The following is a 17,661-nucleotide window of genomic DNA, read 5'->3' on the forward strand; positions in this document are numbered from 1 at the left end:
CCACCACATGTGAACCATAAGTCCCAGTTTTCTGGCATCCCCGCCAACATAACACCAAATATTCCTAGTATTTATTCTTTAAGTCAAGACAGCAATCCAGGACACCATTCAGTTGCTTAAAACCCTATTGAAGTTAAAGGGAGGGGAGATTGTGGCAAGTGGATAATTCTAACTAATTTAATATTTAGCCAGACTGCATTCAGGGGCTTTATTCAGCAAATATTGCTCTTGTCAGGTTAGATTCAAGCCATTCCCCATTTCATTCAAGCCATCCATTTCCTCTGAGGCACAGATAACAGATGCCACAGCCCAGTTCTTTGACTTCCTTTGTGTCACTGGAGACAACTTAGCTTTCTTCTCCTTGCCCTCTCTAGCTTTCCATCCGAAGGTACGCAGACAGTGCTGAGCCCCATGGTGACCTGTGGCCCCACCGGGCTGCTCTTATGCCGCCCTGTCATCCTCACCATCCCCCACTGCGCAGAAGTCAGTTCCCCAGACTGGATGCTGCAACTGAAAACCCAGTCCCACCAAGGAAACTGGGAGGTAAGACATCATAATGATTTGGGAACGGAATCAGCTGTTCCATTGGTGAAGGCACCGCATGCAATCTGTGGGTCAAGCCAGTTACTTAAAAATGTATGGTTATTTATCAGTTATAAAGCATTTTAAGGTAAGGAGATAGGTTTCTGTTGTTGTTTTTTCTTGTCCACCCCTCCCTCCCCCACAATTCTGTAACATCTCCTATCAATCAATCAATCTCTGCTGATAAGAAACCCCATTGCTCAAAATGATGAACTTTCCCTTTAAAAAATTGCATGATAGAGAACCCCTTTTAAACACGTATTGCTAGAATCATGAGATCTAGGAAGTTTACAACGCAGAAGTGAAAAGTCAGGATAGCAGCATTTTTAAAGTCAATAAAAAGCTAATATATGCCAGTGCAGCACCAGATTTATGCAAGGCAGGTGAGACCTTGCAGGTATTGCATTGCTGCCCTCCTGGAAGTATTATAAATCAGGGTTGTGCGTATGTGGTGGCAGTTCTGCTGAAAAGCTGCAGCCTGGAATGTTGTACCAGCCACAGAATTCAACTAGCTTCGAATCACAGCTTTCACACAAAAAAATAAAAATAAATGTTAACCCTTATGGTTGGGAAGATATACTTGAAAATATGGGGAAAGGGCCTGATGAACTCACATGAGCAATAGATTTCCAGTCGTCAAGAGAGCACGACTTTAGTGCCCTATGTAACTCTTCGCCTCCTTGCCATGAGTGACAATAGCAGAATAAATTGGGCAAAATGATTTCAGAAAATGTTAAATAATAACGTTGCAGAACAGATTGAGGAGAGAGAAAAAACCAAAGAGCCATAAACAATCTTGCTTAATGGCATAGTTTATGCAAGCTGCAGGATTCAGTTTCCTTGAATTGCAGAATTTAGGTGACCATAGTGTAGTTTTTCTTCTTGTTAAACAGAGCACCCTCAACCCTGGTGCTAGTAAACAGGGAGAGAAATCTATTGAATAATAATTTCAGCTTGGTTCATGTGCACCAGCAGCAAGAAAGTCACTGTCTTTTGACCCAAAACAGTGTTAACTACCCAATGGGATTTCTTTCTTTTTTATATAAATGATTTGGGCACCTTTACTATTTAAAATTTTGACAACTTGTATTTCTGAAATTTTTTTGTTTAACTTACTCTTGGATAGTTTTTGTTTTTCTGAGTTACGTTGTAATGGACATTGAATACAGACAATAAAAATCTGACATGCTAACCAACTGGCCTCCAGCCAATGGAAGTAGGCACCAGGAAGAAATTTATTTCTGTTTTTTGCTCTGCCCACCCCTTTCTTCTCCTTTAGGAAGTTGTAACTCTGGATGAAGAGACTTTAAACACGCCCTGCTACTGCCAGTTGGAACCTAAGTGCTGCCATGTTCTGCTGGACCAGCTTGGGACATACGTCCTCGTGGGAGAGTCCTACTCCCGGTCGGCCATCAAGAGACTCCAGCTCGCCATCTTTGCCCCCACCCTTTGTACTTCGCTGGAATACAATGTCAAAGTATACTGCCTGGAAGACACACCGGATGCCCTGAAGGTAACATTGCTCAGTTTGCCCCTCTTGCATTTCTTTGCACTTGACTTGCACTCCTCCTCCTTTCTGGCTACTTAATTAAACCAATCATTAGGCAGATAATTTTTTTTTCCTGATGGGAAAACTTTCCATTCTGAACAGTCTCTGTGATCCCAGTAGCTATTTGGAAGCTAACTTAAAAATTCGGCAGGATTCTTGTAGGGTTGAAATGGAATATGTCCATTTCAGTTCTCTCAGTTTCTCATTTCAGTTTTATTTATTTGAATGGTAAACTGCCCTGTGATCCTCAGACAAAGGGCAGCACAGAAATTTCATAAATAAATCAATTTTACCAATCTTAAATTCAGTTCTCCACATTTCTCTAGCAGTGTGAATTTCTCCTTATAAGCACATTTTTATATATACTTTTTTTTTGGAAGCCATTTCCCCTAATGTAATGCATCTTTGTATGCCAATTTTTATTAATATGTTCGTTTTTATGCATGCTTTCTCTTAACATGCACATTTTTGTAAACATCGTTTGGTTGGAGAAGTGCAGCACAGAACTCGTTTAAGTGGAAATCTTGAAGAAAGCCTGCATTTCAGTTCACATGTTATTTTGGGAGGTGCAAATTTGATAGGTTTGAATGCAAACTGCATCTGACTTTTTCCCCCGGCCCTACTCTTTAGATTGCACTCCGCGGCCCCAATAAGAAAATCTCTCCGCCGTTTTCCTTCATGACACTGAATGTTGATTCACTCATCCTAACATTCACAGTGATCACTCCACTTTAGCTGAGACTTTGGCATAGACTTACTAAAAAATAATAATCATGTTTTTTGTATTATTATTATTATTATTATTATTATTATTATTATTATTATTATTATTATTATTACCTCTGCTAAATTTACTACCTGCCATTCACCAGCAGGTCCCAGGGTAGATTACTACAATTTAATTTTCAGAAATTAAAACCATTTACAACCTACTCCAGTCACAGGAATAGGCTACTTGAGGGTCAGACATGAGGCAGCGATGCAATCAGCACCATTTTTTTATAGTCAGCAAAGACAAGGTGATCCGTGGCCAATTAAGCATCAGTTGCCCTGGCTACACCCATCATGTTTCTAGTATGCTCCAGAGTTGTCAACAACAAAGGGTTCCTAGAAGCACTTTTCTCCTTTGGCACGTCTAAGGGTGAAATCACCACTCGATGACAGTAATGCAATTAAGTGGCACCTTGCATAAGTGAAATAGTAAAGGTAAAGGTAAAGGTACCCCTGCCCGTACGGGCCAGTCGTGTCTGACTCTGGGGTTGCGTGCTCATCTCGCTTAAGAGGCCGGGAGCCAGCGCTGTCCGAAGACACTTCCAGGTCACATGGCCAGCGTGACGAAGCTGCTCTGGCGAACCGACACCAATGCTGCGCACGGAAACGCCTTTTACCTTCCCGCTATAAAATGGTACCTATTTATCTACTTGCACTTGGGGTGCTTTCGAACTGCTAGGTGAGCAGGAGCTGGGACCGAAAGACGGGAGCTCACCCCGCCGCGGGGATTTGAACCGCTGACCATACGATTGGCAAGTCCTAGGCACTGAGGTTTTACCCACAGCGCCACCCGTGTCCCTATGTGTGAAATAGCCATCACCAAATAACTATTGTAGACCAGGCTTCCATAGCTCTTTGAGAGCAGTATTTTTCACTGAGGGCTGTTAAGGCATCCATCTGCAAGCCATTGAGTGATATACATACACGTCTGAACCACCCTTGTTTCTTGAAATTCCCTGGAATGATGGTAGTAGCCGTAGCTCAATGGTAGGTGCATGCTTTTCGAGCATAAGGTCCCAGATGTCTCCAGGCAGAGCTTGGAGAGAGAACTCTCTGAAACCTTAGAGATTTGCTGTTAGTCAGGGCATACAGTACTGAGCTAGATTAAATCAGTTGTTTGATTCATATACAGCAGTTTCCTATTTTATATTTTACACCTAGATTTCCTCTGAACATCCTACAGTACCTTTAAAAAAGCTGTCATAGACATTAAACTAAATTCACAATAAAAGTGTGCTCATCTTTAATTCTCTGTTGGAATTCTTTGCTGCAGCAGACTAAAGCCTTATTCATTTGATTTCTCTACGCTGACTATACACTTGGGGACATGCAACTGAACATGTGAACTGTCTCCACTCAGAAGCGTTGCGTTTGAGGTGGTGTGAAAATTCTTTGCTTTGGTACTATAGTATCATCCTTGCATTCAAGTCATCACTAGGGCATTGAGGAACCAGACCTAACATGACCTACCTTTTTGGAATCTGCACCTCTTAAGTGTCTAGGAATAAAACTTCAGCTAACGGAAATGTCAGCCTCTTTGTTTTCCTGCTCTGGGACTATGCCTGGGGCCATACCTCAGAGAGGGTAGGAAAAACTGCACAGAAGTTGCATGTTCACCACTACTTGTCCGACTTCCCCATTTGTTGTTACTTTGGACTGCTGCTGCCCAAAATGGCCATGCTGGTAGTCAAAGGAGTGTGCGATGCAACTTGGAAAAGGGTTGCTCTGGGGAGCAAAACTGCCTGATGCAATGCCATGAAAAATGACCTGCAGTTTGGTTTCAGTAATAGGTTCCCTTAACCCATTCCTCAGAGACCAGCCTCCTTGCTTTAAATGGAGGTCCCTGGAGGGAAAGGAAGGGTGTCTGAAGGAGACTGTTCTATGCCCTGTTTTGAAGATAAAACACAAGGGCTTCCCCCCGCCCCCTACAATTGCTGCTATGGCAAATGATCTCTCTGCAGTCTTAGACACTGAACACAGTGGGGCTTATTTCCAAGGAAGCCTTCATGTTAGCATGCTGTGCACATTCAGAGCCCTCCTCACCCACACAAGCAGACAGGGGTGTGCAATATGCTCACGCTCCCCATTATGATTGGCAGGCAGTACAAAGCCTGCAGATTGGCAGGCAGTACAAAGCCTGTAGGTACTAGGGTCTGGGCCTTTGGCCTTCACTTGCTCATCAGGACAGCATCTCTGGGTTCAGGCGTGGCATTGCCTGGCTCTGACAGTGGGTCAGAAATTCTACAGGCCTTAGAGGCTTACCCATTATTTTTCATATGAAGGCTTGTCTTGCAATCAGAGTTAAAATATGAGGGATTAAAGACCCACTGGAAAACTGCCTGCTTGCTCTCAATCTGAAAAATATCTATTTTTCAGGTTATTTCCAAAGCCTATCAATAATAGTAGCGCTGTTTTGCATGACTAATGAAAGCGACCCATCATTCTTAATGAAGTATAAATCTCCATCTGCCCTCATCCTACAAGAGTGATTAGTTCCAGTGATCAAGCTGGTGTTTCCGATCTTGCCGCATTGTGTGTTTTTAACCTTGATGTCATGGTTGGTGTCTAGCTTCTCTTCATACACTGAAAGAGCCAGAAGAGGACTCTAGAAATCAGCTTTTTGAGGTTTTGATTTAGGATATGACCAGTGAATCATAGGGAAGAAGACTCTGCGTTTCTGCTTCTCACATTGTCATGTTTATTGTCAGGAAGTAGAGGGTTGCTGTTTCCCCCCAAGTTGTCATTGTGAGGGCTGAAAGGATTGTTGAGCTGGTTTGTCTGCTGAACTACTGGATTGCTGCAGAAAACTATACAGGGGGGAAATACTGGAATGCCAAAACGGAGATGAGTATATGACTTAAGTCAAAAGAGTATGAGTTTCCAGATGGGATTTTTTTTCTGGTTGATTGGCTTGAATTATAGCACCAATCAGTCGCAACCTGTTACGGCACTAGTCAAAGGAATAGCGGTACATTGGGTTGAATCAATGTTACATCTAATTCCAACTGACAGTGTCTAGAAGGATGCAGAGGAGATGTTCACAAGGAAAGCACGAGGTGCTTCCAGGCACCCAAGCCCAGATGCTGGCAAAGTCCAGCTCCCATGGCCAGAAAGATACATCTGGGGTTGTGCCACAAATGACCAGTAAACTGCATTAGACCTATGAGTGTCAGGGAATCCAGTGCTTGAGCCACCACCAGCAAGCAGCCTGGAAACATAGAGAACCTAGTCACTTCCTTTCAGAATGAGTTGCCTGTGCTATTTATTATTGCAGCTTAAAGTGCCTGTGATATTTTCTCCCCTTCATGTCAAGCAGCCCTGGTGGCAGTGATGGTGGTAAAGGTAAATGTGATAAAGGAAGAGATACAGTGTCTGACCAGGAGCAATTCTGCTTCAGGAGCTGCTGTGCAAAATAGAGACTTATCAGTGCCCCATCTGGCAGCATATGACAATCTGGGAGCATAGGAGATGCTCACTGGTTAAATTGCCATCATTTGTCCTTGGGCCTCACGTCTGTCCTTCCTCTCCTCCCCTCCCCTCTTGTCTCACAGGAAGTACTTGAATTAGAAAGGACTCTTGGTGGCTACCTGTTGGAAGAGCCCAAGCCCCTGCTGTTTAAGGACAGTTATCACAACTTGCGCCTCTCCATCCATGATATCCCTCATTCACTTTGGAGGAGCAAACTCCTGGCCAAGTACCAGGTGAGTGGCTGGGTTGCCAGCATACCAGCAACAGAGGGAGTGCCTCGATGAGACCACCAGCAAAACTGCTTTTGTTCATCACTGTTCTCTTCCAGAATATTTCATCTGCAGATTTATCCTTGGTGAAATGGTACCACAAGAGAATTATGTCACTGGCTTTTGGGGAAGATACATTTCATATACCTTAGAAAGACTTTGTGACTGCTCTGTCGTCTCCCACATCCTTACTTCATGATTTCCACCAGAAGGTTGGGCGTCCTTTCATTTCTCCAGTCTCCTGTGGTACCCAACTCACGCAGGTGTGAGACCCAAATTATCCTATGAATGGAAGACCCTAAATAGGCCCATCCCTGGGTGCACTGTGCTTAGGAGTCCTACAAAAGATATGAATAGCACCTATGGACCACAGTGCCTTCCACACAAACACACACAAACACAAACATCTCAGCCAGACCTCTTTGCATAAACACACACACATCATTGTAACTAAGCAACAATGCTTTCCAGAACAGGCCTGAATATCTTAAGAGAATAGGAAGACTCCTGCTGTGCCGGACCAAAAGTCATGCTTCCATGAAACCCACAAGCAGGACTTGAAGGCTGTAACTTAAGAACCATCGAGCCAAACAAATACAGCCCACCAGGAGCGCCTTAATCCATTTTCTCCCCACCAGCCTGGAACTGGTTTGTTGATGCATCAGTGCTTTGTTGAGGAGCTGGCTGGTGGGCTGCGTTTCACTTGAAGGACCAAAAGGCATGCAGACCTGTTCTGGTTGTGTGACTTGTTCCATTGCCACAGTGACCAACTGGCACATTTCCAGTGTGATGGCATCCCAGTGTGCTGACATGTCATTATTATTATTATTATTTATTAATAATTTATTGTTATTACTATTTGCTGCAGGAAATCCCCTTCTATCATATCTGGAGTGGCAGCCAGCGGGCACTTCACTGCACCTTCACTCTGGAGAGACACAGCCCAGCTTCCACAGAACTTACCTGCAAGATTTGTGTCCGGCAAGTGGAAGGAGAAGGGCAGATATTTCAGCTGCACATTACCCTTGGAGAGGTGAGCCAAGGGGATCCAGGCTGCAGAAGCAAGCAGGCTGTGTGGTTGGTTGGTAGAAGACAAGTGGAGCAGAATAAAATTTAACAGGAATCCCAGTGGCCTCTCTGAGCTATTGGCTAGAATTAACTGGCAAAATCTTCCCTGACACACATTGTGAGCCATTGCTCACTCCTAGAACTTGCTAAAGAAGGCCACATTCTTCTTGCCTGCTTTCTCTGACATGGATGTGGCACTGTAGTCTGCAGGAATATGTAGAGCAGAACCTATTATCTCACACATTTTAAGTTTCCTACCCAGGAAAATGCAACCTTCCTTCCACTTGTGAGGAAGCCATATGGCATCCGCTGCTTATGGAACATTCATTTCGATTTGTTTGCAGGGAGGTTATACAGTCTTGCATCAAGCAGTCGTTATTCAATTTTCCCATCACTTCCCTTACTACAGAAAGTTCAGTTGTGGGGAGGGGGTCTTTTGCACAAGAGAACAAGACTGCCGATACTATTTTAATTGCACAGTGTGATTTTGCCACTGAATCCCAGCCACAAAATAACAACAGTCTGCAAACAACCTAATTCTTCTGTCCTGGTTACATGCTCTGACCCTCCAATACCCGCTATTGTTCAAGCAAGCATGTTGATATCCGAAAGGTGATTTTTCTCTGGGTTCAGTGAAGCAGAAGAATGTGATGCCACTATGCAAGTCAATGATACATATTTTAAAGGCATGATATTTACCCTTCTCTTTCGCATTGTTTCTATTTCTGACCATCCATGCATGCCGGGTTGCCTAATTATCTGTATGTTGTATATTTGCCATTTTGTTACAACACATTGAGGAGGGGAATTGGGCCCTAAAAGGCAGCTTATAACTTATTTGCTTAATTAGTAAAAAAAAAAATTGCCTCTAAATCTAACAGATGCCAGTGAGCATACGCCCTTTTTTGTTTTCCAGAACTCCAACTCCTTTGATGCCTTGCGTTCCTATCCTGGCAGTGCCCTGACGACTCAGCTGGGGCCGTATGCCTTCAAGATCCCTCTGTCGATACGACAGAAAATCTGCAACAGCCTTGATGCCCCCAACTCCAGAGGAAACGACTGGCGGCTCCTTGCTCAGAAACTTTCCATGGACCGGTGGGTTTTGTTTCAGCGCTTTGCCGTCAGCCATCCTTGCAGGAAACACAAGAGCCAAAGGAGCTGCTTGCTTGCACTTATTTAATTCTTTATTCTGATGTCTGTGGGCTGCCTCTTGGATCAAAATCCTTGCTCAAGACAATGAATAGTGCAATACATTAGAAGAGAGAGGGAAAACCTCATAAAACAGCAAACATAAATAACATTAAACATTAACTATCAGCCAAATGCTCCCTGTATTGAATATCTGTAAGAAGGGGAACATTTTTACTGCCCTCCTAAAAATATAGGGGATGCGGGCGGCTCTGTGGTCTAAACCACAGAGCCTAGGGTTTGCCAGTCAGAAGGTCGGTGGTTCGAATCCCCGCGACGGGGTGAGCTCCCGTTGTTCGGTCCCTGCTCCTGCCCACCTAGCAGTTCGAAAGCACGTCAAAGTGCAAGTAGATAAATAGGTACCGCTCTGGCAGGAAGATAAACAGCATTTCCGTGCATTGCTCTGGTTCACCAGAAGTGGCTTAGTCATCCTGGCCACATGACCCGGAAGCTGTCTACGTACAAACCCCGCCCCCTCGGCCTATAGAGCAAGATGAGCACGCAAACCCAGAGTCGTCCGCAACTGGACCTAATGGTCAGGGGTACCTTTTACTAAAAATATAGAAGAGTTTTCCAGCAGGCAGGATAGAAGAACATAAGAAGGGCCCGCTAGCCAATGGCCCATCTAGCATCCTGTTCTCACAGTGGCCAACCAGATGCCTGAAAGAAAACTGCAATCACAGGAGCAGCTCTCCCCTGCTGTGGTTTCCAGCAACTGGTATTCAGAAACATTGCTGGGGAGGCAGAGCCCAGCCACTCTCTTAGGAAAGCCACCCAGGTTGATTCACTCATTTGTCTTCAGGCCCAGGTGCTCAGAGCAGAAATAAAATAAAATAGAACTTGCTATGTGCCCAAACAGTTGGGTGCCTTGCCAGTTCCCTGAATGACTGGTGTCTGCTGGTGTTCTAAGCAGTTGCTGAAACATTGTCACGGATGTATATTTCATTCAAACAGTGAAAAGGGTGCCAGTTGGAGGTTCCCCAGAATAAGATGTAGGAGCTGGGAAGCCGCTGCCAAGCCAAGGGCTTCTATACCATGTAGCCTAGGTAGGGCACTTGGCTTCACCCTGGTCACTATGAGCAGTAAGTTCCATACTGTTGCAACTTAGAGAATCCATTTTCTGTTAAAGCAGCGGCCTTCATTTGCTGAGCGGCTTTCCTGTGGAGCCTTTGTCAGTGTCATTGGCCTTGGTTTAAAGATATCGGGGGCCCTTGGGGTACCATCACAGAGAAGGTCAAAGAAACTAGGTCAGCAGAAACCCTGGGCTCCTCTATGTCAGTAAAAATTTGTAGCAGATCTATTTTTCCCCACCCTGCTGACCCCTGGTTTCCTCGTGTATATTCCAGGCTCCTCTAAAGGTTTGTCTTTTCTTTTTATTTAAAAAAGTGTTGTGCCTAATTTTAGAATCACAGATCATAGAGTTGGGAGGGATCACAACCTGCACTGCAGGATTTTCCCCCCTCCAACATGAGGCTTGAATCCACAACCCTGAGACTAAGAGTCTCATCCTCTACCAACTGAGCTATCCACTCAGAAAGAAGTACATAATATCCCTCCTTCAGCAGTGTTCTGGCCAGTGTCCTCAGGTGAATGACAATCATGCCGTGCTCTACCTTGCTCCAAACAGCTTTTTAAAAGTGTGAGTTTACGTGTTATGCTTTAGACTTGGTAGGAGCTGCTTCACCAAAATCAAGCACTTCATCTCTGTTTCCCCCTCAAGTCCTGTTCTGAATTTGTGTCGTCGTCCCTCCACTGGTCATACGCAGTCATCACTAAAGGCCTAGCCCTTAGTTCAGGGATGGGGACCTGTGGCTCTCTAGATGCTGATGGACTGCTGGCTGGAGCTAATGGGAATCCCAACATCCCTGCCTTATGTGCTTTCATGGGATCTGTAAACTCACGTGTGGGAATACATCAAGAAGTTTTATTATGAGCCCCGTGATATCACAGAGATCTAATGGGAAAACACTGACGCCAACCATCTCTTTCCCTCTCTCATTTGTTTTCTTTCCTGCGCAGGTATCTGAATTTCTTTGCCACCAAAGCCAGCCCAACAGGAGTCATCCTGGACTTATGGGAAGCCCAGCACCAAGATGATGGGGATCTTAATACACTGGCCAGTGCCTTGGAAGAGATGGGCAAGAGCGAGATGCTGGTTGTCATGGCAACAGAGGGGGACTGCTGATGCAGCTCTCGAGAAGACTTCTGGCAATGGCCGAGCGGAAGGTGGAGTGAGAGAGGGAGAGAAAATGGCGGGAGCAGCCCTTTTGGGAACTGATGGAGAAAGGGCTGCAAGGAAGAAGCAGAACTGTAGCGTAACTCTGAAGAGATTGGAATGGGGTTCCTTCTCCCTTCTCGCACTCCTCCCTCCTCAAATCACAATCAGCCTTAGAGATCCATATTGCGCAGTTTACAAGCAATCCAAGTGTTAAAGACTCCTTTCCTCCTTCTCCTCAAAGCCTTTGAACCGGGGCACAAAAGCAATGTATCATTGCTCTCCGTGACCGCAGCCTGTGGCAGTTGTGGTCTCCTCAGCTTCTGCTGCCTCGTGTGGCTTCTGAGGGCTGCTAAGAATCTGGGTTGGGGTTGTTTTGTTTTGTTTTTCTTTTCCTGTCCTCTTCCCATTCCCTGCCTTGTTCTCCCTTTATTTCTTCTTTGCTGGCAATTTATGCTTTGAAGAGTCGAGTACAATCTAGAAAAGACTGCTTACTCCTGTCAAAAGCTTCAAACAGCTTTAAGACACATTTAAAAAATGGAAAAGGAAAAAAAAGGAAAACAGTTTCTTAGGAAACGCAAGTAATTTATTATCCAGATCTTTGGATGCATCCTTTTTAAAAATTCAATAAGAATCTTTCATGTATGTGAGAGCAAGAGTATCATGACACTCAGAGAAAGGGAGAGGGAGAGAGAAAACGCAATGATGTTTTAGTGAAAATTAAACAATATCAATTAATGTGGTAACCTATGAAATTTGATCAGGTAGGATTGATGATTTGACCTGAGCCTCATATGTGTCTTAAAGGGAAAACTTTTTCTTCTCTTTAACATTTTGCTTGCATCTCTTTCTCTGACTATAGCAGAATGAATGGGAATAAGTCTGAAAATTCACTCACAGGAGAACTAACCTGTTTCTGGAAAAGAAGCTGAGAGAAATTTCTTGGGGAGCTTTCTTGACAGACCAATACAAACCCCTCACACTCTTTCTGGCCCACCTCAGAATCTGGTGAAGTGCCCAGATATGCCTGACCAAATATCTACTTGTATTTGCTCCTGGTCTTGTCTCAGTTGTGTTTGGAGCCACTCTTGCTTTGCATAACCTACTTGTCCTTGTATGTGGGCCATTCCAGTAGAACGAAGTCCAGTTAGTACAGGAACAAGTCTCAGGCCAGAATCAAGATAGCTCCATTGAGGAATGTGTAAAAGGTTTTCTTGTGGTCAGAATGACTTTTGGCCAAGGGGGGGGGGGTTGGGTTGAGACAAGGACTCTTGCTATGCTATGCAGCCCAGGAAGCTGGAGTTCATAAATCCCAACTGAGATGGTGAAGGCTTAGCAATCAAGGGTGTGTCCAATCTGTCACTAATTTTTGGTGGGATTCCACCACATAATGCCATACCCAGGTCATGAAATTATAGAATCATAGAATCGTAGAGTTGGGACCCCAAGGGTTATCTAGCCTGCAGTGCAGGAATCTCAACTAAAGCATTCGTGATGGATATCCATCCAATATCTGCTTAATAACCTCCAAGAAAGGAGAGTCCACCATCTTTCAAGGGAGTCCGCTCCACTGTCAAACAGCTCTTAGTGCGCACGGGCACTTTCTTGGGGAATGTCAGCCATTGTTCTCATATGCCCCAGAACATGCCGCAGACAACTTGTGCACTCTGAGCCTCATCCTGAGACCTGTTCCTAATAGGAGGCACTTTATTTCCAGGTTTCTTCGTAGGAAAGATAGTATCTGTTTAAGGTAGTACTAACTTCCCTGCAGTGTCTGAATAGGCATCAAGCAGATGACACCTGCTAGGTGAGATGAATGTGTGCTACCGCTTCCACTCGTGGGTAAAGTTATCCGCAAGTGTCTGCATCACATCCATTTTGAATTTTTGAAACCATGAGCAAAAGTCCCACTGTTTTTGAGTGATAGTACCAGGACAGGATCCAGGACTGAATAAAGATACCCCTAATATGTAGTTCTTTGAGAGGAATAAGAAATGTTAATGGTGACGGTTCAAACTGGAGGAGCAGAAACTTCCCACCAGTGTTGTTTTGAGCTGTGTTTCGAGTGACATTAAAAAAAAATCTGAGAAAATTGTTTCAGCCGCTACACAGGAGTATCTCAAAGACCTGGTTTGCATGCCACATTCAGCCGTAGTTAAATGTGAACAAGCCTACACTGCTAAAATTGTGGGCACTTGGTTCTACCACTGCTGTTTCTACTACCACACAGCCAAGAAACAAGCCACAGTCTGAATTTTGACATAGGAACCCAGGATAATGGTTTGCTTGCCCCCAAACAAGCCACAAGAGGTACACCAAGAACAAATCTTGGTTTCTGCCTGTGATTTGCTAGGAGGAAAACAAACCGTGGTCCCAGGTTTGGATGATATGACAAGCCAGACAGTGGTTGGCTTGCTGGCAGAGAAGAAGAGCAAAGTGCCAGCAATTTCAGCAGCATGAGAACACTTTGACTCATTTACATTAAACCATAGTTTATTTTAACTATAGTTTGATGTGACGTGCACACCAGGCCACTTGAGTTTTAAATTCTTCACACTTTTCTCTTTTGTTCCTAGATTAGAAGCCACAGTGTCATATTATCATGTTGGAATAATGTATGTGGTTAGCCCACCCATGTGTGTTTGTGTGAGAGAGAGGGGGGGAGGGAGGGAGAGAGATTTGGAATCTCTGAGCTTGTTATAGGTGACTCTCATTCCAGACAGTTTAGCTACAGAATTCCACAAGGACTCAAAGCTAATAATGGGTGGCGTTGTGATAATTTTTGTTTCTTTCGGTAATGCTTTGCAGTGCCTTACCTTTTTCTCTATATCGCAGGCGTTCTATTAGAAGAGAAGTAAATTACACAACAACAAAAACGTTAAATGAGTATTCGTGAGCAATGCAAATGGCTTCCTTGTATGTGATAGCTTACTGAAAAGAGGAAAGGATATTGTTTGAATAGCCCCAGATTGAAATAAGTTATTAATAAACTCAGCCACCAGGCGTAATGATAAAAAAAACCTTGTTAAATGTATGGCAACAAGATCTTAGGTGGAAATGCAGCAGAAGTTCATTTCCTCTTAGCAGGAAATATTTTTAAAGATTTGCTGCTGCTGCGCACACAGTGCCCAGTTCAGGTAGTTCTTCATACTTTCCTTTCAATGTGGTTTCTAGCCCTCATTATCCCAGGAGAAAGCAGCTGGCAGTGTTTGCTAGATGTCTGCCGTGTACTCGGATATGAATTACAACTAATAGGGAGCAGCTTTTTGAGCTGGCAGTAGGAATGTAGGTCTGTTTTGCCATTGCTGCCTATTCTATTTTGCCAGATCTTTCCACCATGAGAAAATTAGATTTGGTACAGAACCAAGATTAAGGGATACAAACCTTGCAGTATAAGGGTAGTTCCAGCAGTAAAATTCTAATGCAAATGCACCCGTATTACCTTACTTTCGTATATATTTATATATGTATATATTTCTATTTGCATTGGCCTTTGGTTATCCGTTATTCTTCAGGTTGTTGCAAGCACTGTGTAGTTGCAGGGTATTTTTCTTATAGTCACTACCTCTTAAAAAGATTGTCTTCTTCCATAAAGCATAGCATGGCACCAAGAGCAGTACTGCCTCATCATGCTGATCCTTTCATTCCTAACTCTTCTTCCTTCCCACGAGGACACGTTCGTAGGCAATAACTTTAAAGACATGGCACGACATAGCAAGTCTTGCACCAGAAGACCCTCGCAATTACCTCATTCTCCTTAAACGGTAGCATGCTCTTGGGGAAAGACAAATGCTGAAGACAAACAAAAAATTGAATGGCACACCTACTCAGGGAGCGGGAACGTGATTGGAACGTTATGTCTTTATGTGACAGCTTGACAACCAGTAGTTCAAGGAAGGGGGAGCTGTGACCCTCCAGATGTGGCTGGACTCTCATGGTCCCTGGCCTTTGCCTATCCTGGCACAGAGGGCCAAACAACATATGAAAACAGCAGCTTCCCCATTGCTGCAGTCGTTTCTCAGGATGCAATTTTTTTATCTACGTGCCCAAGGAAGGCGCCGAAAGCTAGTTGCTGCCTCGTGTTCCTGTAATGACAGTAAACATTTCATACAGGAACCCAGAGACTGCAAATAGTTTGCAGGCAATGCCTGCTTAACCAGAATATATAGCCCCATTGTTTAGAGGTCACTTACAGTGAGAAAACAAATAGAATGCTAAACGTGGACTCTTAATTCAAAAAGACATTTTTGTTGCTTGGAGCCTGGACATTTACACAGAAGGCAAATCCATGGAGGAGGGTGGTGTGTGTGTGTGTGTGTGTGTGTGTGTGTGTGTGTGTGTGTTGTGAAGCGCTGCAAATGCAGGGCCTGTTTTCAAGGTGTGAAGTTTTCTTCACTCATTCTCTTCCTCAGGCAAAAAGTCACTTTCGCTAGCTCTGCAGCCCTGTTCTCTAACCTTTTGGGATGTTTTGTGAATTTGTGTCATTTGTAGGGTTCAGGTCCACAGAACCTCCTAGTCCAAACTATACGCTTCTTCAAATTCTTTTACACCAAAGCAACGTGCCTGTTGCAGCTCAGGTCTCTCAAGAGTATAGTGCAATCTATACAAGATAGAACATGTCAGTATTTGCGGGTTTTGATGGCGCTTCTAGTGACCATGGATTTGGAGACCTTGGGTATCTTTATCTGTACCTGACAAATATTTTTAAAGGACTAGACCTGCTTGATGCAGGGTCCGTAACTCTCTCATATAGTTTATATACCCATTGGTAGGGCATACTTTCTTCTTTCTCACATCGTAGTTGTCAGGGATCTCATATGCAATATACAAATCTGGAAAAATATCCAGATTTTTGGAACCAAATGATGAACTTTCTGAGAATTGCATCTGGGCTTTTTTTGTTTTGTGTGTTTGGTTTTTTTAGAGCGAAGTTATTAGTGCTTGTTTCCTGTGTGGCAGTAAAAGAAAAGAAAATCAATCCTCAATCAAAAATAGATACTGTAATCATTTAACCACAAGGTATTTGGGGAGAGCTGCAGGCATTGCTTTCCTTCAACACGGCATCAGATGAGAGCACGATAGATTTTTTTGTAACATTTTCAGCTAGCTGGAATATTATATATTATATGACTGAACTGCTTGCTGATAAATTGAATAGAATAAATTCATCTACACATTCCACTTATAAAGGTGAGGCCGTAAGGGAGATTGTATTAGGAATTTGTGAGAAATTTAAAAAGAAGGCTCCAGTCTTTAACCTGATCTCTTGGTGTACATCAGAGTGATTTGTTTAAGAATTGCATTTAGTCAATTAAGTTAAAGGTTCAGGCTGGAAACACAATTAGACACTTAGGCTTTGAATTGTTTAGCTAAGTAAGTGAACGTTACTACTTTCTGTAGAAATAGGCTGATAAGTTTTAAAATTACCTGCCTTTAGATTCCAGGAGCAGAGCGTGTTAAAAGTGCGCGCATCTCTCTCTGTGCATCTCCACCCCCCACCCAATATTGCTTCTCATGTTCTGTTGTTGTCCCTGTTTTGCTTTGGTCACGTGGCCACATGGAATCTGTGAAGGTTTCCGCCCATTCACAATTTTCTCAGTCGCCTGAGCATATCCCTGCATTAATCCAGAGACCAGTTCATGCAAGCAGGCCACTTCCTCTATATGTCTGAATGTACCTTAAGACCTTTAACGCATATCTGGGGTGAATGTGCTTAGCTCCTGCTTACTGTGTATCTTCCGCAAGCCAATGCGATCCTGTGGCTGGGGGATGGGTGGGTGGAGAAGTTGAAGATATATGAAACTCAGTTGTACACATAGTGATATAAATTCATATTGGCCTAAGACATTTTGGCACCTGAGACAAGCCACAAAAAGATATCCCCCTCTTTGCCAGGGAAGAAGGAGTGAATGAAGATCTACATCAGGAACAGGGGGAGGAATAAAGATCTACATCAGGATCTGCTGCCCCTGTGGGTCTTACCGCCTGAGGCAGTCACCTCGCATGGTCTCATGGGTGGGCCTGCCATATAAATTGAGGGAGCTGGTGGCGAGAGAGTGATCTGTTAAGAGGCCAACCTGCTCTAGTCTTTACTCACTGCTTTTGTGTGAATTGGATACTGGATGTACAGATATGTGCATTCAGGTGTGTAAGAGAGAGAGAATTCAGAAGTAGAAATCTGGTGTGGGTGGGTGACAGAGAGAGATCAGTACTATATAACAGATTAGAGATCCATGGGTGTGCAATAGGGAGCAGCGTCAGGAAGTGTGCAGAGTTCACCCTCTTTCTCTTTGCTTCTTGTTCAGAAGAGTGTATGTTGACCAAGCAGGGAGCCCTTTTGCCTGGAAAGCACCCTCTGCTCACACAAAGAAGCGTTGTGCCTGTCTTTCTCCCTCCCCCACTGTCTCTTAAAGGTGCTCTCTGGGGTCACACTGAGCTTGGTGACATGGGCAGCCTATGCCATTGTTTGGGTGAAAGCAAACCACGGTTTCCTTTCTCCCCTTAAGAGTGTCCTTCATTCTCTTGCTCTCCATTCTGTTTTCATATTTATA

At 44.0% G+C, this 17,661-nt stretch overlaps 1 protein-coding gene across 2 annotated transcripts in view; it reads left to right on the forward strand.

The window, feature by feature from the left end:
- Positions 1 to 13,681, forward strand: part of UNC5B (unc-5 netrin receptor B) — a 174,371-nt gene extending 160,690 nt beyond the window's left edge. For both annotated transcript variants that reach the window (XM_081189579.1, XM_081189580.1), the window contains 6 exons: positions 375 to 543; positions 1,862 to 2,095; positions 6,454 to 6,603; positions 7,508 to 7,672; positions 8,624 to 8,802; positions 10,915 to 13,681. In XM_081189579.1, coding sequence (XP_081045705.1) covers positions 375 to 543; positions 1,862 to 2,095; positions 6,454 to 6,603; positions 7,508 to 7,672; positions 8,624 to 8,802; positions 10,915 to 11,080 — 1,063 coding nt within the window. In that variant the 3' untranslated portion in view covers positions 11,081 to 13,681. The remainder of the gene's footprint in view (positions 1 to 374; positions 544 to 1,861; positions 2,096 to 6,453; positions 6,604 to 7,507; positions 7,673 to 8,623; positions 8,803 to 10,914) is intronic.
- Positions 13,682 to 17,661: the final 3,980 nt, after the last annotated feature.

The sequence above is a fragment of the Podarcis bocagei genome (genome assembly GCF_964188305.1).
Source record: "Podarcis bocagei genome assembly, chromosome: 4".
Lineage (NCBI taxonomy): Eukaryota > Metazoa > Chordata > Lepidosauria > Squamata > Lacertidae > Podarcis > Podarcis bocagei.